The sequence below is a fragment of the Mustela erminea genome, chromosome 6 (genome assembly GCF_009829155.1).
Source record: "Mustela erminea isolate mMusErm1 chromosome 6, mMusErm1.Pri, whole genome shotgun sequence".
Lineage (NCBI taxonomy): Eukaryota > Metazoa > Chordata > Mammalia > Carnivora > Mustelidae > Mustela > Mustela erminea.
This window is the reverse complement of record NC_045619.1, coordinates 20,144,394-20,167,644: the sequence shown is the minus strand read 5'-3', so window position 1 is coordinate 20,167,644 and position 23,251 is coordinate 20,144,394. Positions and strand designations below refer to the sequence as shown.

The 23,251-nt window shown below is 37.5% G+C and overlaps 1 protein-coding gene across 10 annotated transcripts in view; it reads left to right on the top strand.

Moving 5' to 3' along the window:
• Positions 1-23,251, top strand: part of ANO4 (anoctamin 4) — a 445,901-nt gene that overhangs the window by 267,697 nt on the left and 154,953 nt on the right. For 8 of the 10 annotated variants that reach the window (XM_032346621.1, XM_032346625.1, XM_032346622.1 and 5 more), the window contains 2 exons: positions 18,389-18,489; positions 22,498-22,542. In XM_032346621.1, coding sequence (XP_032202512.1) covers positions 18,389-18,489; positions 22,498-22,542 — 146 coding nt within the window. Of the gene's footprint in view, positions 1-18,388; positions 18,490-22,400; positions 22,543-23,251 lie in introns of those variants that run through there. The other 2 variants (XM_032346630.1, XM_032346629.1) reach the window with 2 other exon arrangements.

Here is a 23,251-nt window from a genome sequence, read left to right as displayed (position 1 = left end):
GCTTGAGATTCTCCTTCTTCATCTCCTTCTGCTCCTCCCACCTCTAAAATAAATAAATAAATCTTTTAAAAAAAGATAAAATGAAGTCTCTTTAGGGAAAGAAAGGTCTAAGTAAACTCTTAAATGTTTGGAACTGAAGCTTACTGTGAATGAATGTAAATGTTCTAAATTGTCACTGGGAAGTACATCAAATATGATAATGAGCCTGTTGAGTAATTGTCCCAGTCATGTTTTTAGCATCATTTCATCACCATCATCATGAACATCAGTGAATAAAACAAAGAAGCCCTATCCTCATGGTGCTCACATTCTAATGTTCACAGAGACCGTGAACAATAAACATAATAAATAAGAAAATAGCATAGTATATTAGAAAGTAGTAAATGATACGGCAAAGGGAAGAGTAGAACAGGATAGGAGAGTCCTGGGGATGAAGGAATTCTGATTTTAAATAGGGTATTGAGTAGGGGGCTTACTGAAGGTGACATCTGACCAGAGACTAAATAGATGAGGGAGTTGGCTACTTTTCACCCCTTGACTGTCTCACCTTTGTATCTCCCCCTACCACCACCACCACTCACACAGGCTTCCCTGATAACCTTGCTTATGCTCTGATAAGAGAACAGAAGCAGTTGGGCAGGATCTTCTGCATCTGTCCCTATCCCTGCCTTCCCTCTGTTGCTATGCTTGAGTGTCTGCCACTTCCCAGGAGCACTTTTATTATGTGCTGTGTCCCTTCCCATTTCACCTTCTCAAGGACCTTGCTCATGTAACCATCTCCTCTCTCTTCAACATCATCAGTTTTTTTTTTAAGATTTTATTTATTCATTTGACAGAGATTACAAGTAGACAGCGAGGTAGGCAGAGAGAGGGCAAGCAGGCTCCCCACTGAGCAGAGAGCCCAACGTGGGGCTCGATCCCAGGACCCTGGGATCATGACCCGAGCTGAAGGCAGAGGCTTAAACCCACTGAGCCACCCAGGTGCCCCAACATCATCAGTTTTTGCTCTCTTCTCAGTCATTACAAACATGCTCCCATTAACTCACATCTTAAAGAGAGAAATCCCTTAACCCCCTATGTTCTCCTCCAATGAATGCCTCATTTTTCTTCTCCACCTCACAGAAAATCTTCCTGAAAGATTTGTCTGGTATCACTCACCCCACTTTCTCACCTACCATTTTCCTTTAAGACTACTCAGACTGAGCTTTCTCCTTCATTCAATAGAAACTGCTTTCATAAGTGTCAGTCATGACCAAATCCAGCAGTCATGCCATCTGTTATCTTACTGACATTGTCAGCAGCATTGCTGCTCATAGTTTGTTTGTGCCTTTAAAAAAATGTTTTTTTGGCTCTGGAGCATGTCATGCTCTCCTTGCTTTCTCCCTTCTTGATTGGTTCTTTCTCAATCTCCCTTTCTTGCCTACCTCTTCTCTTTGATCTCCAAATGGTAGAGCATCCTCAGTCTTGCTCTTGAGTTCCCTTTGCTTCCAGATCTCCTTGTGATCTCGTGAAGTTCCACGCAGATCTTTATATAACTTCTACATGTCACTCTAGGCTTTGTCATCTTAGAGGCATAAGGCAACAGCGTTTAGTTCTTGATCTCCAGATAATAGGGGAGGGTGAAAGAGACTGCTTTTATAGTTAGCAGGGAAGCTTCACACAGCAGTGTTCAAGGCTCTGCACACAGCTCAATGGCCAGAGCTCATGATATGGTTCTAGCCTACCACAGTGGGCCAGGAAGCTCAGAAGACCATTTTCCCTGAAGGAGAAGAGAACCTAATGTTAGGGACACATTAATGGAATCCATACAACATTATTTCAAGTGTATTATTTAATATGTTAACATTTATATCATCTAACGTTTAATCTATTTAATATTTATATATTATATAATACCTAATAACATATATATCTCTATAGACCAGTAGATAGATAGATAGATAGATAGATAGATAGATAGATAAATACCTTAGTTCTATAAAGTAAGGCAAAGAAGTTACATCAGTTCCTCACTGGCATAATGTTGATATGAGTTAGGTAAAATGTATCAGGTACATTTCTTTTTTGTCAAAACTCGTATGAACCTCATTATTGACAAATTTTTCATGACCTTTAGGTAAAAATCACTTTGAAAGCTATACAGCTTTGTGCCCTACTATTCAATCCTCCAATTTTGATTAGCATTTCTACCAAAAGATAAATAGAACAGGCCTAGGAAGGATGTCATAACCTTTCCAAGCTCATTAGAAGGTATTTCCAAAGTTAAATTGCTTCTTCACTGGCAGCAGCCACCGTGTGCATCTGTCCTTTCTGGGTCATGGTTATTTTATGACTGTTAATCACTATAATTTAGTAAGGGCATAATGATACATGGGTTATTGACTAAGTCATAACTGTAAATAGTTATCAGTGGGTTGATCGTTAATGTTAATATAAAGCATAATAGTGATGATATAGATATCTTCATGTTCAACTTATCTAATATGCTACCTTGAAGGAAGAGGGAGATGTTATGATGATCTGTAACAAGTGAAAGGACTTTTCAGGGTATGTAGAACAGAAATGACATTGCTTACTTCCGAGGAGAGATTTAGTGCTACACAGAGAGAGCATCCACAAAGGGAGAGTTTTCACTCCTGTCCTCAGAGGACATTAAACCAACTTCTGTTCATATCCATCAAATTATTTGTAGTTAGTATAATAATGGCTCTGCTAAAATGTGAGTTCCCTGAGTTGCAGGAACGTGTCTCAGGTTTCTCTAAATCCCTAGGGTCCAATATAGTGCTTGGGATGTAGTTAAGATTAGCTTTTATAATATTTGTTTGAATGACTTTATGATTCATTATGTTGTGAGGAAGAAAAGACATTTGCTTTACACACTCGGTTTACTGTGATACTAAGTAGGTGATGGAGGAAGGCTATTCCATACCAGTGTGTATTAATTAGCACTACTCATCAGATATAATCCCTCTTCCTGATGGTCTTATAGACAAATGGATCCAAATGACTATTTATGTCCAATGGGATGGGCACAGAAGTGGCGTGTGTCCTTATGAGATTCTTATGTCCTTATGAGATCTTATGAGATTATTATGTCCTTATGAGATCTTCCTTCCCTCTGGCACAGTGACCCATCATCATGAATCACTGAATTATTAAAGTGAGCTGACCTGTAATGAATAGGTAGCAAAAACAAATTAGCCTTTATCATTGTACCATCCAATAAAAATTATGTAATTTAAAATTTTCTAACAGTCACATGTGAAAAGTAAAAAAAAAATCAAATTAATTATAATTGTTTTATTTAATACAATAGATTTAAATTATTTAAACATGTAATCCATATAGAAATTAGGCATTTTACATTCTTTATTTCAGATATTCTAAGTCTTTAAAGTTTAGTGTATATTTTCTACAGGCAGCACATCTCAGTTTGGACTAGATATATTTTAAGTGCTCAGTAGCCACATGTAGCCAATAGCTACCATGTTGACAATATAGCTTTACCATTTTAAGTCACTGATATTTGGGGTTATTTGTTGTTGCAGCATCACTTAGCTGATCTTGACTGATAGACCAGACATTGATTTTCTTCAGATATCCTGATGAAGTATGTTTCCTAAGCTTTATGTAGAGATCACCAGGATTGATGCAGAGTAACCAAGAGTAGGTTGCATTGGTGTTCACTTAATGGCAACAGAGGGAACTTTTGATGAACTGTGTGAAGATCAGACTTTAGCTCCTTAGTGCTGTATCTCCTGATTATGACCTGGAGGAGTGTTTACTTGAGCTCCTCATGTGTTTAAGCCATTTTGAAACCTTTGTGGTAGGAAAAAGATGAATTTTTTCTGATATGGTTTTAACAAGGTAATCAACAACATGAAAAAGCCACTTGTAGTTTAGATCCCAAAATGTTCATAAATTAATTTAGGGAACATTCACTTTCAATGACTATGTGCTAAGTAACATACTGTATATTGGGAATACAGCTGTAGAAAAGATGAACAGTCTCCTAGAGACAACAGGGTAATATGTAATTACAGAATTAACTCATTGAAATGTGACCTGTATTGGTTTTATATTGCTGCATAAGAGATTATCTCAAATTTAAAAGAATTTAAATAACCTATATTTATGCTTTCATAGTTTCTGCAGGTGTCAGGAGTCCAGGTATAATTCAACAGGGTCTTTTGATCAGGATCCCGTAAGACTGACATCAGGCGTCAACCAGGCTGCATTCCTTTCTGGATCTTACGATTCTCTTATGGTTTTTAGCAGAATTTAATTTCTAGAGGTTGTAGGACCAGCACCCCCATTTTCTGAGGGACTTCTCTCAACCACACATGATTCCTTCCCATCATAGACCCTCTTAAACACAGTATCTCACTTCCTCAAAACCAGCAGAAAAATCTCTCTGATCTTGAGTATAATCTGTGCTAGTGATTAACTTAAAGTCAGTAGACCAGTATCCTTATCCCTGAAGTGATAACACCTCATATTTACAAGTTCCACACACCCTCAAGGAGAGGAGTTTATGCCAGATGAGTACATTGGGAGGGTGGGAATCTTGGAAATAATATTAAAATTCTACCCACCAAACAACTTGATACCTGAAAGAGTTGGAATCTATCAGATAGAGAAAATAGCATATGAGAAAACCCTGAGACTATCAGAAGCTTGGTGATGAAGAAAGAAGAAGAAAGGCTCATGTGACTGGGAATGTAGAGAAAGAAAGAGTGGCACTAAATAACCACTTTAGTGATTTTCTGGAGAGCCATGGGAAACCATGGATCACAATGCATTTTTAAAGGCGTTTCTGATGCCAGTGAGAATACACAAGGAAGAATGGAAGTGGGAAGGGGAAAAAAAAAAAAAAGAACGGAATTGGAATGAGCCCCCCTAGGAGGCTGTTGCAGTCTTTGAGGAGATAGATGATGGTGGCTCAAAGGAGGACGGTGGCAGTGGAGATGGAGAGAAGTGGGCAGATTCACAGGCATTTAAAGAGGGAGAATCAATAAGACATGATGAGTAATTTTATGTGGGGTAAGGAAGGAGTCAAAGACAACTCCTGGGCTTGAACAATTTGATGGGTGGTTTTACCATTTCCTGAATCTAGGGATACTCAGGAGAGGAGCAGTTTTGCCAGAGAAGTGGATCCATTTTAAATACATTGAGTCTTATGTGCCAATGAGACAGCCAAGGGCAGGTATCATGGAGATCATTGGCTAGGCTGATCTGGAACTCTGGAGAGTGGTCTGGGCCAGAGATAAGAATGTGGAAGGTTTTGTATGATAGGTGACATTGAAAGCCATTGGGAAGGGATGAGATCATCCAGGGAAACAAGGAGATGAGACTAGAGCATGAAATGGACAACCCCATTTAAAGGTCTGCTGGGGAGGAGTGAGCAGTCCTTTCACACATATATTTCCTGTTGCTGATTCTAACATCATTCTTGGGGAATGAACATTGAGGCCATTTAGGAATAGATACAGTACCTCAGAGGTTTCTCTCCATTAGGGCATAGTGACAGTTTGTATGTGCATGAGTTGTAGAGAGAGAATTACATCAGAATCAGCTGAAGAGCCTTTTTGAAGTACACTCACAAATTCTCCTGTGTCTGTAAGGGAATAAAGTATAAAAAAAAATGCAAAAAAGGAAAAAAAATCTCCTTAGAGATGTATGCCCTTATTTTTCAGAGAAAATGGGAGCTCAGAAAAGTGCAAGTAGCTAGATGGCATGACACACAGCTGGCTAGATGCCAGACCAGCTGAGAGGAGCAGAAATTGCTTGGTGATTACCTCCAGCCCTTCACCCCTCCAGAAATGTACAATTCTCCATCAGTTTCAGAGCATAGATTACTGATCCATCAAGAGCTTATAGCATCAGCTAGGGGTTAGCAGAATGTCCACCAAGCATTCAGGAACTCTAGGAGCAAGAAGAAATCCTTATTCAGCCATTTACAGCACAACCATATCAGTTTTAGAACAACCTTGCAAGGTGTTTATTGTTATCCCCATTTTACAAATGAGGAGATGGAGGCTCATGAGCTAAGTGATGTGCCCAGAAATATACATCGTGAAGGGAAGAACTGGGTTTCATATTTGTTTTTACTATTGGCCTTATATTCATTTTAAGATGTATAGAGGGAACTGTATGCACTATTCGCTGGATTCCAATGTGTCTCTAAGCATTTTTTCCAAAAAATAAAATGACATTGGAATTGAATCCATGAGAAAATACATTCACATGAGCTCCAGCTCTCCTTAGTCCAGCCGCCTGGATGAGAACCTAGGCTCCACTTCTTACTTACTCTGTGACCTTAGCAAAGGTACTCTACCTCTTTGTGCTTTGGTTTCTTGTGTGCAACAAATCAGGATAACAGTAATGCTTGCCTCATAGGGTTTGGTGATGGTTATATTATTTAACGTGTGCAAAACCCTAAAAATATTTCCTAGCATGTGGTAGTACTATGTAACTGTTCCCACCTCTACCACTGTTTTGGTTTTTTTTTTAATTGAACTCTAGTTGACATACAATGTTATATTAGTTTCAGGTGTGCAACATAGTGATTTAACAACTCTATACATTATTCTGCGTTCACCATAAGTGTAGTTACTATCTGTCACCGTAGAATGTTATTATAATATTATTGACTGTATTCTCTTTGCTGTACTTTTCATCTTCATGACTTATTTTATAACAATGTTTTTACCTGATTATCCTCTTCATCCTCCCCCCACCAGCCACCAATTTGTTCTCTGTATTTATGATTCTGTATCTGTTTTGTTTTTTAGATTCCATATATAAGTGAAATCATATGGCCTTTGTCTTTCTGTGTCTGACTTATTTCATCTAGCATAATATCTTCTAGGGTATAATATAGGGTCACACACACACACACACAGCCCACATCTTCTTTACCCATTCATCTATCATTGGACACTTAGGTTTCTTCCATAACTTGGATATTGTAAATAATGCTGCAATAAACACAGGGCTGTGTGTATCTTTTTGAATTAGTGTTTTCATTTTCTCTGGGTAAATACCCAGTCGTGGAATTATTGGATTGTATGGTATTTCTATTTTTAATTGTTTGAGGAACCACCATACTGTTTTCCACAGTGGTTGGACAAATTTATATACTTGAGTCCTCTCTTTTTTTTCTTTTTTTTTTTTTTTTTTTGCCTGGATTGACATTTTATTTTTTTTTATTTTTTATTTTATTTTTTTTTTTGTGGATACTTTTTTTTTTTTTTTATTTCCAGCATAACAGTATTCATTATTTTTGCACCTGTACCCCTGGGGATAGAGTCCTCTCTTTTTGTCTTGATGAATCTGGCTAAAGGTTTATCAATTTTATCTTTTCAAAGAACTAGTTCTTGGTTTCATTGATCTTTTCTGTTGTTTTCTTCTCCATTTTATTTATTTCTACTCCAGTCTTTAAAAGATTTTATTTATTATTTGAGAGAGAGAGTACAAGCAGGGCCGGGGTACTAGGAGAGAGAGAATCTCCAGCAGACTCCTTGCTGAGTGCAGACCCTGACGCAGGGCTGTATCCCACAGCACTGAGATCATGACCTGAGCAAAAACCAAGAGCCAGATGCTCAACCAACCCAAACACCCAGGCACTCCTCTATTCTGATCTTTATTATTACTTTCCTTCTACTAACTTTGGGCTTTATTCCTTTTTCTAGTTTTTTTATGTGTAAGGTTAGATCGTTTGAGATTTTTCTAGTTTCTTGAGATAAGCCTGCATCACAATAAATTCCCTTTCAAAACTGCTTTTGCTGTGTCCCAAAGATTTGGGACAATTACATTTCCATTTTCTTTTGTCTGCATGTATTTTTTTTTATTTCCTCTTTGATTTCTTCACTGTTTGTTTAGTAATGTGTTGTTTAGCCTCCATATGTTTGTGTTTTTTCTGTTTTGTTTTTTGTTTTTTCTTGTGATTGATTTCTAGTCCTGGCATTGGCATTTTGCTCAGAAAATATCCTTGGTGTGATTTCCATCTTCTTAATTTATTGAGACTTGTTTTGTGGTCTAACATGATTTATCCTGGAGAATATTCAATATGCACTTGAAAAAAATATGTATCCTGCTGTTTTTGGACAGAATGTTCAGTATACATCCCTTATGTCCATCTGTTCTAATGTGTCATTCAAAGCCACTGTTTTCTTATTGATTTTTCTGTCTGGATGATCTACTCACTGATGTAACTGAGGTGTTAAAATCTCCTACTATTATTGTACTACTCTCAATTTTTAACTTTATGTCTGTTAATATTTGCCTTATATATTTAGGTGTTCCTATGTTGGGTACATAGAGATTTACAGTTGTTACATCCTCTTGTTGGAATGATCCCTTTATCATTATGTAATGCCTTTCTTTGTGTCTTCTTATAGTCTTTTTAAAAGTCTTTTTATATAAGGATTGCTATCCTGCCTTTTTTTTTTTTTCCATTTCTATTTACACGGAATATCTTTTTTATCCCTTCACTTTCAATCTGTATGTGTCTTTAGGTCTGAACCACTGTGGTCTTTTTCTTCAAGAGGCCTGAGGTCCTTGCTGAAATTAATATCTTTTTTATTTGACCCAGCATTTTAAGGGTTTGCTTTGTTTCCCTACCAGTAAAGTTATGAGAAAGTGACATCCAGCTATTTGCCCAAGGGGATACAGAACAGGTGCAAGTGACTACCCGGATTTGACCCTTTGTGCTCAATAAAATGAAACGTGAGGCATATTTATGCCTCAGGCCTTTTGGCTTTGACTCTTCTTGCTGCCTGGAATGTTCTCTCCCTGGATAATGAAACTGCATTCTTATGCACTTTCTTCAGGCTTCTGCTCAAATGTCACCTTATCAAAAAGCCTATTCATACTGCTCTATCTAAAATAATATCTTCTTCCTACCATTACTTTCTATTTCCTTACCCTTCTTTTTTCTTCTTCAAAGCATACTATCAGATATATTATATACCTGTTTACTGAGGGTCTCTCTTTCCCTGGTAGAATTCACAGAAATAATGATTCAGTCTGTTTTATTCATGGCTTTCCTCCTGATACCTCATAGGCTCTCAGTAAAGTTTTGTAGAATACAAGAATGTGTAAGTGAGTGTTAAATTATAGTTCCCAGGATGAGATTCGTGGTCATCTGCAAAGAGCACCATGATTTTCAGGTGCACTTCCCCTGCACACGTTTGGAACAAACTGAATGATTCCAGACCTTCCTTCTGCAGGTGAGGAAACTGAGGGCAGAGGGGAAGAGGCCTGTTTCCAAATCTAAGGTCCAGTCAGAGACAAGGCCAAGACTGTGTAGTTTTCAATGTGCTTTCACAGCTTATGCCAATCAATGCCTCAAAACAGCCCTGGAAGTTGGCAGCTCAGGGCTCATGTTATCTCTGCGTGGTCAGGGGGGAACCTAGAGTCAGAGGAGCAAAGTGATTTATCCTGGTGTGCAATGGAGAGAGCTGTGGCAGGACCTGCACATGTGTTCTTTCCACTGCACAGCACCACCAAGCTGGTTGTTGGCCAATGGTTACCTTTCAAGAGAAGCCAAAGATACTTCTGGATACTTTTAGAAAGTATGCCTTGGTCTTCTTTAGTCTTTTGTGTCCTAAGTTCCAGCTCTTTTAAGCCCATTTCCTTCAAGTTAAAACAAACAAACAAACAAAAAAGGATTTGGTGTCATCTTTTGAGTTCAGTTAATCTAAGATGATAAAGGGGCCTTTTTAACTTTGGCAACCACTTGTAGAACCCCCAAGACTTCTCAGGGTGCTGTGGACAGTCCTAGACCTATGGAGACTCTTTCCAATCAAACCTCCATTTCATTTTTCTCATTCCACCTGTTCCCTCTTCCTTTTGGGTACAGACGTAACCCCAGTCTTACTTTTTATTTTAGACGAAACCAGAATCTAATGAGCTTGCAAGTAAGAGAGGCAGGCTCCCTTGAGCCAACCATTCACTCCATGATATCCATGGAGAGGAACAATCTTCAGTTCTCACATGCAGGTGCCTTTCCTAGTCCCTCCAAGCAAATACCTCTTTATTCCTAATGTTCCATCACTATATATTCATGGCCAAAATTTGCAAGTCAGGCTAGAAGAAAGTGACCTTTTTTGTTCCTCAGTCAAAGCTTTAACTATGAAAATATTTTCAAATGTCTTTGATGATGCATCACATACCCTCTTCCCCATTTGAAGAGCACTTTAGTGCACAAGGGAGTAACTAAATACTTGCATGCATTAAAAGTTGTAGCCCTCAGAAAAAATCTGAAGTAAATTCTGTTATTCACACTTCACATATGAGAGAATGGAGGCTTACAGAATGAAATATCTTGCTCAGCCTCACCAGCTGCTAAGGTAGCATTTCTAGCTGTTGAACCTTGGATTCCAAAGCTTAGGGATTCCAAATCCAGGACTTTTAACCATTACACCATGTGGTTCCTCTACTCTATTTTTTTTTTCAATATATAGAGAAAGGTTACATGTCATGCCTTGTTTATTTCTTATTTTATAATTCTCCTCAAATTACACATGCAGTTATTATATCTTCATGGCTAGGATACTAGTTTCTCATGGATAGGAACTCTCTCCTTTTTTGTGTAGGCCAAGGCACATCAGAGTTAGTTGCCTCATTACAACACAAATGACCCTTTCTTAATGCGAACCTAGTGATTAACAGACATGTAATAAATGTTTGGTAAATAAGTGATTAACCAAATCCTTTTAAATTACTTTTCTTTCTCCTGCTACATTTTAAGAATTGCCACCATCCTGTTTTAATATAAACAAATTAGTGAACATGGACCTGAAATGAAAATAAATGGATAAAAATTTCTCAGAATGAAATTTCTATGGCAAATGTGATTTCTGGTATTTTCCTTTATATAAACACACACACACACACACACACACACACACACACACACTATCCATGTGTGACTGTGTATAAGATCATGATCTCATTCAGACCTGTATCACAGATATAAAATGAAACTCAAATTGCAATGAGCTTTTTCTTTGAAATCAGCATATGTGTGTGTGTGATGAGGGCATGGAGGTAGAGTAGAGGTCAGTCGGTATGTCCATCTCAGAAATCCTAGGAGGTTGTTAGGAGTTTTTGCCTGAGAATTCCTGGGAGAAGTGTGGAGAGCATGCAGTCGGAGACCGGGAACTCCAGGTGCAGTGCACAAACTCAAGTCACTTCTGACTCCTTGACAAAGTTCTCTGAGAGGACTGACAGCTGTCCCCAGTGGGAAAAGAGAGCCATTCGTGGGCTTCATTCTTTGCTGCTGGTTTGCATGAGGGCAGGGAGAGGCACTTGGGAGAGACCTGGCTTGGTACTGGTGTGCCCTCCTTGAAATTAGCTCTAACTCCTCATGAGAAAGTTCCTGGCTTCCTTTCAGGAAACCAGCTGAACGCTGTTGGACACAGTTCCACCTGAGCTCTGCAACCTCTTCAGAGCCAGGGCCAGCAGCAGTGTCAGCAAGCTCAAAGAGGCAGCTGCAGCAGCAAAGAAGAGACAAATGGCACTACTGAGTAAGGCCAACTTCAGGCAGCAGCCTGGGGTAGCTGAGGGAAGGGCTCCTGAGTGTCATCCTTCTAGAAACCTCCATCCTTCCCAGCTTCTATTTTGTCCCTCTTCTTGTTGTTTCCCATCTACCTCTCGGGCAGCACTTTCTTAGCCTTCTTTGATGGTTGCTTCCTCCTTTCTCAGACTTTCTAAATGTTGATGTGCCCTAGTGCCTAATCTTTGTTACTTGCTTAGGTAACCTCATCAAGTTCTGTGCTTTTAAATATCAATGGTGTGTCTGTAATTCTCAAGTTAATAAGTCCCATCTCCCTACTCCCACCCTGAGCCAGATTTATATACTCATTTGTCCACTTCACACCTGTATGTAAATATCTCCCAGGGATCTCAAATATAGCATATCCCAAAGTAAACAGAAACTTTTCTGTGATTCTTTTCTAATTCATTGTGCTGTACTACCATCTATCCACTTCTCTCATCTGTGAAATTCTCTCATCCGTGAAATGTGAATAACAAAATTTACTTCAGATTTCTGAAGAAATAGCATGCATACTAATCTGGACACTGAATTTTTTTTTTTTTCCTCTCCTCATTTGACCAATCCCAAATCCTTTGAAATCTACCTCAACATTAATCTGCACTGTCCCATTTTTTCCTCACTACATCTACCTTCTGGTTTCAGCTACCATCTTGTCTCACCTGACCTACTGGAATAACTTTCCTATTGACCTTCCAACTCTTGTGTTCCCTCTGGGACATTCAGAGTACACTTTATAAAAGAAGAAATTTTCTTCTCCTTCTGCATTTAACCCATTGGTGACTTCTTAGTAACCTTACAAAATAAAATCTGAACTCCTTACCCTATTGAACATAGCCAGGCATAATCTGTCCATAGCCATTTTCTTTAACTCCATCTCAGGTAACTCTCCCAAACTCACACTACAAAGTCCAGTCACGTGAGTCTTTCAATTTATGGTACAATCTCCGTGTCTTCCTACTTGCTGTTCCATCTGTCTGAAATGCTCTTCATTTGGTTTCTCCATGGTTAGCACTTTCTCATCTTTTGGATCTCAGGTTAGATGCCATACCTTCAGAAGTCAACCAGACAATCTAAAGTCAGGGGCCTCCAGTTCTTGTCTCCCACAGCATTATATATTTTCCTTTTTGTCACTTCTCATAATTTTAAATCATATGTTCATTTGTTGTTTAATGTTTGTTTACTGCTCTAAATTCTGTCTACTTGGAGATTGAGCAGAGTATCTGATATGTAGTAGTCAAGGAATGTCTGTTGAATCTTATTAAATGAATGAATGTTCTTAAAGGTACATGTAAGAGACCCTGGGGGCCATGGAGCCACATGAGACAGGAATTGGGGGCTTGACTCTGTGGGTTTCTTCAGACTTAGACTTGTAGTCAAAGACTGGAAAATTCTCTTCAGGTATTGGTTCCTTATTTATAGGTTGTAACTTGGATGATTAGGAGTGCTGTGTTCTTCCCAACATCATCAATATGACATGGCCCTTCTTGTAGATCATGATAACTAACACATTTTATCTATGCATCTTATCCATATTATGCCATTTAATATGATTCCATAGTTAGATTTTGCTATCATTTCCCATATTACAGTTGAACAAACTAAGGCACAGAGAGGTTAAACAGCTTGCCCAAGATCACAGAGCTAGTAAGAGAGACACATAAGAACATGAATATGTATAATCTGACCTCAGAGTCTGCATTCTTTTTTTTTTAGCTTTTTTCCTCTTTGAATTTATTTAAATTCAATATAGTTAACATATAGTGTAATTTTAGTTCCATAGATAGAATTTAATGATTCATCAGTTACATATAACACTCAGTGCTCATTCCATTCTGTACATTCCTTAATTCCTATTACTCAGTTACCCCATGCCCCACAGCAACTCTCAGTTGTTTCATAGAGCTAAGAGTCTCTTATGGTTTATATCCCTCTCTGATTTTGTCTTATTTTATTTTTCCTTCCCTTTCCCTATGTTCATCTGTTTTGTTTCTTAAATTCCACATATGAGAGAAACCATATGATAATTGTCTTTCTCTGACTGACTTATTTCACTTAGCATAATACCCTATAGTTCCATCCTTGTTGTTGCAAATGGCAAGATTTCATTCCTTTTGGTTGCTGAGTAATATTCCATTATATATAAATACCACATTTTCTTTATCCATTCATCTGCAGATAAATATCTGGGTTATTTCCATAGTTTGGCTATTGCGGATATTGCTGTGATAAACATTGGGGTGCAGGTACCTTCTTACACTACTGGTGAGAATGCAAACTAGTGAAGCCACTCTAGAAAACGGTATGGAGGTTCCTCAAAAAATTAAAAATAGACTTACCTTATGACCCAGAAATTGGACTACTAGGTATTTACTCCAAAGATTTAAATGCAGGGGCTGCATTCTTAAATTAACCTCTGATGTTCAACTACCCATGTAGCCCTGTACTGGCTCTCAAAGTGACCTCTTCAAATCCCATAGATTTAAATACTATCTATGTCCTGGCCATGCTTGCTTTATATCTCTGGCCCAGACTGCTCCCCTGCACTCCAGACTAATTTATCTTAACTACCCACAGGCATCTTTTCATAGGTAACTGAAAGTTAACATTTCCAAAACTGAGTTTGTACTCTATCTCTGTCCCCCACTTCCAAACCTGTCACCCCAGTAGCATCTCCTTCTCAGCAATGGTATCAGGGGTCATGAGATGTAAATATGTGTACATCTATACATGTGTCTTAGAGAGATGGCCTGAATTAGAAAATGGCATGATATTTCTTCTTTTCCTTGCTATTGCTTGATGTAAATTTCCCTTACTAAGTCATGGCTTACCCAGGACATACCCAGGACCAGGACATATATTATCCTGCATTCCTAGCATCAAGTGCCTAGAAGGTGTTGAAAGGATCTTGTTGAATGAAGGAAAGAAAGAAGGAATGTTTTCTGTGAAGTTATCTATTTCTACTGCAGGTAGTTTCCATTCTACTTCTTAATTTCTCAGGATGTTTTCTTCTTCCCATGTTTCTAACCTAAGGGATGGGATATTAATGAAACTCTGTTTCCCAAAATCATTTTCATTTCTCTTCGCTTTGTCACTTGCACCCTTGGATTTATGTGGAAAGGAATGCTTAATAATGAGGAAAAACCTATTTAGAAATGTAGTGTAATCATTCAGTGGTAGAGAAAAGAGTGATATATGAGCCATATAATTAGCAGTAATCTGTTTCATATTTATTTTTCTGGGCTGAAGTTCAGTTCCTCCTTGAAAAATTGAATGCAAGTAATAAGTTACACACACACAGCCTATGAATAGACATCCATCGTCATCCAAGGGAATTCAGCTAACATTTTCTCAAGATTATAAAAATAACTTTTAATTGTCTCAAATAAAATTTCCGTTCTTAATAGCTTAATATTGCTTCATTTTTGTTGCTTTGTTTTCTAAGATATAGAACTCAGTTTATTTTTTATAAACTAATAAAAGAACACTTCAGAAATTAGGTATCTTCAATGTATGTACAAAGCCATTTATTTATTTATTTATTTATTTATTTAAACCTCAGAGTTTATTAGGTAGAATTGACAAGGGAGCCAAGGGATGTGAGTGTTAACTGTATCTGGGATAAATGTTCAGTTTGGCTGTGAGTGAATTACTTGGCCACTCTCTCTCTCCGCCTCTAAGAAATTGAAAGAAAAAGCCTCTCTTACAAGGTTTATGTAGGAGTAAAATGAGGTAACAATGTCAAAGTGCTTCCAAAATTACAAAGGTCTGGAAGATAACAGTAAAGTGATGGCTTTATAATTATTGTTATAATTGAAATAAGCAAAATGAAGTTGTTTTTATCATGCTGAATAAATCAAAACAGCTATACTTTTATGCAGAAAATGGAAGAGATCCCACATTAGAATTTTAGTTGATTTTGTGTGTGTTCAGATAATGAACTTGGCTTTTCCATGCACAGAACTGTAGCATTTAAAATGTGCCCTAAGTAGAATATTTTAATGATTTCTCTTTAATGTTTTCATATATGCATGGAGATATACAAAATGATTTGTCTTCTACTATATTTACTTTCTGTAAACCTAGCAATTACAATAATTTCATGGAGAGAGTATATCCTAAGATGATATTCTGCTATAAGTCATAGTTCAGTTGAGTCTTTGAATCATTCACATTAACATATTCCTTGTGCAGTTTCCCTCTTTGTATCATAGGAAGATGAGAGAAGAAAGAACAAGTGAATGTAGAATCTTGTGGGAAATCTGCGTTTAAATTCCCATTACACAATTAACATTTTTAGGTGGGAGAGCCATAAAACCTTCCCAGACTCTAAAGTATGTCTTTAATATAAACAATAAGATCCTTTTTTTTTTAAGAAAATAAAGTCTTTCTTTTGTTTTATAACTTAGATAACTATACTACATATTGGAAAACAAGTGTCAATATTTTCTGATGTACAAAAATACTCAACTTATAAGCTGAGACCATCTCAGATCTGCATCTGCAGACATGAAAGGGACAGGATGGAGATTTTTATGGGTGTGTGCTATTTCTCCATGTTCTGTATGGACGCTGACACCTGTGAGCTCATTCCCACTCACCCTGGCTACAAAGCTCTAAGCACCCAGTACAGAGAGGATTGGATATAATGAGTTACTAAATAGAAAACCAGTTCATGCAAAGAGACCCAGCACTGGTCCATTACATCTTCAGTGTGTACTAGCTTGTCTGTGCTCTGGCTGGGCTCCTCATTTGCAGTTACCAGATATGTTGGTTCTAAGAGTCACTTCATCTGCAGTTACTTCTTGCTTCACAGGACAAACAGCTTTCATCAGGGCCAGGACTAACTGTTCACATTTCACTAACCATATTCTGAATTAGAAAAGTATTGGTTGTGTGCTCCCTCTGGACCAGGCATTGTGCTAGACCCAGAGGATTTTACTGTGAATAACAGAAGCTTTCCTTGTTTTTAGGAGACTTACAGTCAGAGGTCTGCTTGTCCCAAGCTAGAATATACAACTTCATTTCAGCCTGAATTGCCAGAATGTTTGGTTTTTTAGACCAATATCAAAGGGTGCTCTTCACCATGGTGGATTTGGGCCCAGGCCCTTCTCCTTTTGGGAAATTTAGTCCTGTCAGAGTCCCTGGGACGTTTGTAGTGGATACCAATTTGATTTTCATAATATCTTGAAGAATTCTTATAAATTAAGTACAATATTTATAAGCCCAGCAAGATGACTTTGAATGAGAATTGGAGCAATGAATTGTAATTGCACATCATCTGGAATTTAAAAACAATTCCCTATAGTGCAAATTTACCCCATAAATTTGGGCTTCTATTTTTGCCAGCGTGTTAAACTATTGGACTGTTTATGAATACAGTTACAAGGAGAGGTTAATCACAAAAGCCTAACACATCTGTTGATATCCTTATACTATACAAATTTAAATGGCATGCAGGCCAGAATGAGCCTGTGTGAAAAAGATATGGATAAATAATAGTCCATTTTGCTGGTTTAAGCTGGTTTGGCTCACTATTTTCTCATTTTTCTTCTACCTCCTTCCACAACCCAGCCCTCCCCCTGGGAAATAAGTTCCAAAGAAAATCTAATTGGAGAAGTCCTTTTGGTCTTGTTGGGTGGTTTTTAAAATGCCTTGTTGGGTGGTTTTTAAAATGCAAAGTCCTTGGTGGTTTGGTGGCTCAGTCAGTTAAGTGTCTGCCTTCAGTTGAGGTCATGATTCCAGAACCCTGGGATTGAGTCCCACGTCAGGCTCCCTGCTCAGCAAGGAGGGTCGTCTCCCTCTGGCCCTCCCTCCGCTTGCGCTGTTTCTTGCTCATTCTCTGTCTCTCAAATAAATAAAATCTCTTAAAAAAATAAAATGCAAAGTCATCGTTTACTTCCCTCTCTATGTGTTGTATTGATGAAAAGCCCAAGAGGAGGCAAAAGTTTTGGGCCAAAGAACACAGTCCTTTGAAAAAGCCTTCCCTGACACTGACCCCGAGTCAAGACTCACATCAAGTCCCTCCTTCTGCACCACCACCAATTTTTGGCTTTTGCCTGATTGGTTGAAAGCATCTTTTCTCTCTGATTTTGCTGCAGCTCTCCTTCCTTACATTATTTTCTCCCTGCAGCAGCCACAGTGATCTTTGAAAGCCTAACTCAAAATGACTTCCCAGTGTTCCTAAAATAGGGTTCAGTTGTTCTGTTGGGGCTGGTAAAGCACTGCACAGACTGACTCCTCTCACCTTTTTAGCCTCTTATGCTAATTTTCATGATGTATACACTCCTGCCACCCTGCTCTCCTTACTGCCCCTAGAACATCAGACACACCAAGCAATTTCCCAGCTTAGGGTCTTTGTACCTAGATCACTCATCCCATGCTTTCCCCCAGTCCTGGCTCCTTTTTGTCTCAAATTTGTATGTCCTCTTTGCAGAGGAGACTTTTCTGAACCCCTTGCCCAAAGTAGTGTGACCCCATCCCTATAACTTCTCCCATTAACTTCATTATCTTCAGAACATTCATCATTACCTGAATTCATCCCTTTCTTTTAAACTTCTTTTGCCTATTTCTTTTTTTGTTTGTAAGTTTGCAGAATGTAAATGTCATTCATATCTCTTTTGTTCACAGCTGGGTTTCCAGTGCCTGACACACAGTGGTATATTTTTTGAATGACTAGATACACATGTAAGGACCCAATTTTTTGCTGAAGAATGCCCCAAATCTTAAACTCCATATAGGTTCATGTGTTCTAAGTTCCAATTCAATTTAAGCCATAGGAGACTTGGATATACTTTTCAATTTAGTTTCTTTTTTCTGTTTCAGTCCTCTCTAATAAATAGTGACATTATCTTTGTGAAGTTGCATGCCCCATGGGAAGTGCTTGGAAGATATGCAGAACAAATGAATGTAAGAATGCCTTTCAGGTAGGTGTAAATATGTATTTCCCTACCCTCTGCTGCTTCCTTTTAAAGCTAATATGCTCCTCTCTTGAAACAAATAAAACTGAAATGCAGACTGGAGTAGTATTAGAGAGGATTCTTAAAATATCTAGGAAATGCGTTAAGTCTTCATGACTTCTAATGACTTCATGACTTTTTGTGAAAATTCCTGGCTAATTCAGTCCTTAGTAGGTAGATATGTCAAGTGCCTGTGAGAAAGAAGCCTTTTCCAAGTAGGATTTTCATTTCCAAAATGCCATTTTCAGAAGCCCTGTGTGTTGTTGCTTTGAATGGCCATACTCCAGACATCAATGGTGCAGGTCTTTACTGACATTCAAATCTGCTTCCAATAAAGCAAGTTCAAGAAATTTCATAAAAATGTGATACACTTTTAAAATTTTTTTAAATTTTTAAATTTTTTGAATTTTTAAATTTTTAAAAAGTCGGGTCATAAATACTGTACAAGCACAAGCATTGGTATTTTTCCCAAGGGTAATTAGAAAATACTTTATGTGGATTGCTTAGTTATTTAAAGTATTAATTTACCTTCATCTCATAGTGAATATTCATATATTCCATAAAGATTAAGGAAAAGTGATCTGCATTTGCTAAAGTATTAAACTTGAAATTATAAATGCCAAGATTTGTGGGAAGTAAATAATGGAATCTTCTAAAGGAGATGGAGGGATTTAGTACCAAGGACAGTTCTAACGGGAATAAAGAATTAAATACTTTTGATCCACAATTTGCCCATAAGAACAAGTCAGATGACAGAAACCAGGCAAACTGGTGCCAATTCTAAAATATACCACCTAATGAGCTGTAGAAAATTATAGAGACAGAGAGGCGCTAGGGACCCATTTAGAGAAGGGCAATTTCTATTCAGAGGTCTGTAATGTATCTCCCTGGTGTATCTTGTTTTCTTTGTTTATTGGCCTTTATATTCTAATACCAAGTCAAAATACAGGCTGGGATTTCTAGCATCTGTTTATGTTGAGGCAAAATTCTCAAAGGAATTGAGATAACCATAGTTCTGAACTTTCAATTTATTTACTTATTTATTTTCAGCATAACAGTATTCATTATTTTTGCACCACACCCAGTGCTCCATGCAATCCGTGCCCTCTCTAATACCCACCACCTGGTTCCCCCAACCTCCCACCCCCAATCTGAGGGGTTTGGTTTATTTTTGTATTTAAAATGTAACAAAGAAATCTGAGAATCCAAGAATTAAAAAATATATAAAACCACTTGAGTCATTTATCAATTTAGTTTTCATTGAAACTTATTTACTATAGTTATAATTAAAGCCAGTTATTTATCAATGCTATAACTGTCCACTATGGATTAATGCTATATTACACATAAAAGCCAAAAGGAAAATGAAATCTGTGCTTAGATACAGTCATATATATCAGACCAACATCTTATAGCCAACAATCAAGAGTCTACATTCTGATTTAAGTGTGATAGTAAAACTTAGTGAAATTGATACATTATCCCTCTGAGCAATCTCACAAAACCTTCCGCCAGAACACACTTTTCAAGCCAAGAACCCAAGCAAATTGTACAAACTTGAGCGGTGTTAACGCACAGCAAGTTCCTTGTACCTGGAAGCACATCATATATGAAGGGCCTGACTGTATCATTACTAACACTCCTATATGCTCATTACATAACAAGGAAGTGCTGCCTTCAAGCAACATTAATACTTCCCTTATTAAGAGAATGTGATCCAGGGAATAAATGATAACCACAATAACTATGAATAATGTTCTTTTTAAATGTAGGTGTTTCTGCAAGACAGTTTTAGGAGACAATACTGTTTATGTGTGGACACTAATTGCTCTCATAAATATTGATGTGATTTTACCTAAGCATGGCTTCACTAGCTACAACCTGATGTATTTAAAGTGTGTGCTATTATTTTATCCAGTGTTTCAGATAAATAACTGTAGACTAAGAAGATCTATGTTTTTCCAAAGGAGGAATTTTTCTGCCATATCACTTCAACAAAATGTACAAATATCAGTTTGGCTACATGTGGATGCCTCAAAGAATGTTATATGTATTTATTTTTTTTCTGTAGATTACACTTTTGAATCCCAGGTTTAGTCTTCTTGGATTTTTATTCCTATAATGTTTGAAACAAAGTTGAAGAATAATTTTCTTATGGGAAGTTGTAAACAAAATTTGCTTCTTAAATACCTGTATGTCCATGGATATGGACTCTTTTTAATTAATAGACTAATTTTAGGGCATTTTTAAGTTTACAGAAATTTGAGTTGAGTGTACAGTGTTCCCATATATCTCTTCTCATCCCATTCACAGTTTCCTTATTGTTACCATGTTGCATTAATGTGGTATCTTTGTTACAATTAATAGACCAATGTTGATGTATTATTATTATTATCTAAAGTCCATAGTTCAGTTTAAGGTTCACTCTTTGAGTTGTATAGTTCTGTGGGTCTTGAGAAATCCATAGTATCATGTATCCACTATTATGTATCACACAGAATTATTTCACTGCCCTAATTTCATCTGTCCATCCCTTGTGCTGCCCACCCCAGAACAAACCCTTAACAACCACTGCTTCTTATTGTCTCCATTGTTTTACCTATTAAAAACATGAATATATTTTTAAGTTTTCACAAATCTACAAAGAAAGTTGTATGTAGACTTCCCATTTTCCATAGTATCAGAATACATATAAACCACATCAGTTTCATTACTACTCCATTGGTGGAAGCCCTAACTATGAAAAGGCTGACTGCAGTTTTTTAAAAATATCTAATCCATATGCTCGCCATTCAAATTACATCCTAAATTTTATCTGGAATGCTTTAAAAATGCAGATATAAAGAAGTACAACACATCCTTAACAGTCTCACATTTTTTTATGATTTTTTATTTTTTTATTAACATACAATGTATTATTAGCCCCAGGGGTACAGATCTGTGAATTGCCAGGTTTACACACTTCACAGCCCTCACCATAGCACATACTATCCCCAATGTCCATAACCCCACCACCCTCTCCTCACCCCCTCTCCCCGCAGCAACCCTCAGTTTGTTTTGTGAGATTAAGAGTCTCTTACGGTTTGTCTCAGTCTCACTTTTAACAGATTTTTTCCAAGATTCTTTGTGGGGTTTTTTTGTATTTTTTTAAATAAATTTATTTATTTTCAGCATAACAGTATTCATTATTTTTTCACCACACCCAGTGCTCCATGCAATCCGTGCCCTCTATGATACCCACCACCTGGTACCCCAACCTCCCAACCCCCAGCTACTTCAAACACCTCAGATTGTTTTTCAGAGTCCATAATCTCTCATGTTTCACCTCCCCTTCCAATTTTCCCCAAATCCCCTCCAAGATTCTTTGTTTTATCTACTTAACTCACCTATATTAGGGCCAGTGTTTAGGTAGTATTCACTAGTGTGGTTATTTGCAGCAGGATGTTGATCCTGATTAGTGTTCTTCCCATACTAGTTGTAAAATACATCTTTTTATATTACCTTGTCTATATCAAAGGAGAGAAGGGTTCTGTAAACTAAAGTGCTCTGTAAATATTAGCTAATATAATAGTATGTCCATTAAATTGTGCATGTTGCCAGCCAGATGGCAATCCATTTCTTCATTCCTTGAAAAAAAGCTGACCTCAGCTAAATTCATACAAATACCAGTTGCCCCAAATCATTGCTCTGCACTGGCTATGTAGGCAAGGAGGGACAAAAAAAAAAAAAAAAAAAAAAAAAAAAAATTTATGATAATGAGATGAAATATCAATGGACAGTATTTCATAAGATTTCATGACTCAAATGCATGCCCTATGTTCCCACTACATTTCTCACTGTTAATCTCTTTTTAGTTTTTTCTTCTTCACCTCTTACAGGCTTCTATCTTCAATCTCCTTTCCTTCCTTGCTAGTTCAAACTGTAACTGACGATGGGTTTTCTTCTCGACTGGCTTCATTTTTGCTGTTCTTCCAGGAGAAAAATCTATTACCTGCCCCGCCGGTACAAGTTCATGAGCAGGTTAGTAGCATGCTTTGTCATGATGTGTTTGATATGTTGGCCTGTTTGTTCCAACAATGACAAGGAATACGAGCTGGGGAGGATGAGCTTTTGTCCCATGGCAAAAGTGATTTCCAAGGGCAATCCAAAAATCGCTATTTCAGGTTAGCCTGAAAAGAAAAAAGCAAGATGGGAATGTTTCTCTCAGAATCTTTCCTATGATTTCTCCACACTTGGAAGGACAGCATTTATCTGCAGTTCTGTTGGGGCTGCTTTTTGTCTTTAGCCTATTCTCTTAGACAAATTACCAAAAAACCCAGATGTTCAGCACATCCTTGGTCTGAATGTTATTTTTTTCTACATAATCCCACCCTCCACCATAAGTAACTTGAAATCTTGAAGTGTAGATAATCAACATCTCAAAAAGCTGATAGCTGTCTAGCCCACCCCATGGGTGGGGCCCTCCTATGTTAGTAACATTTTGTTAATAAAGTATGCAGATGTATTACCTTATCAGAAGCCCTTTCTACCCCCCCCTTTTTTTTCTTTTAGCCTCCCCCACCCACCCAAAATTCTACTGGCTAAAGATTGCCTTTAATGTACTATGTATCTTTCTAAAGTTTGTTTCTTAATTTTTTGAGACATTAGGGAACAAGGGGGAAGCATCAATGATGTCCTATAATTCAATTCTATTGTGATCACTGGAAATCTAATTTTAAAATTTTAATTG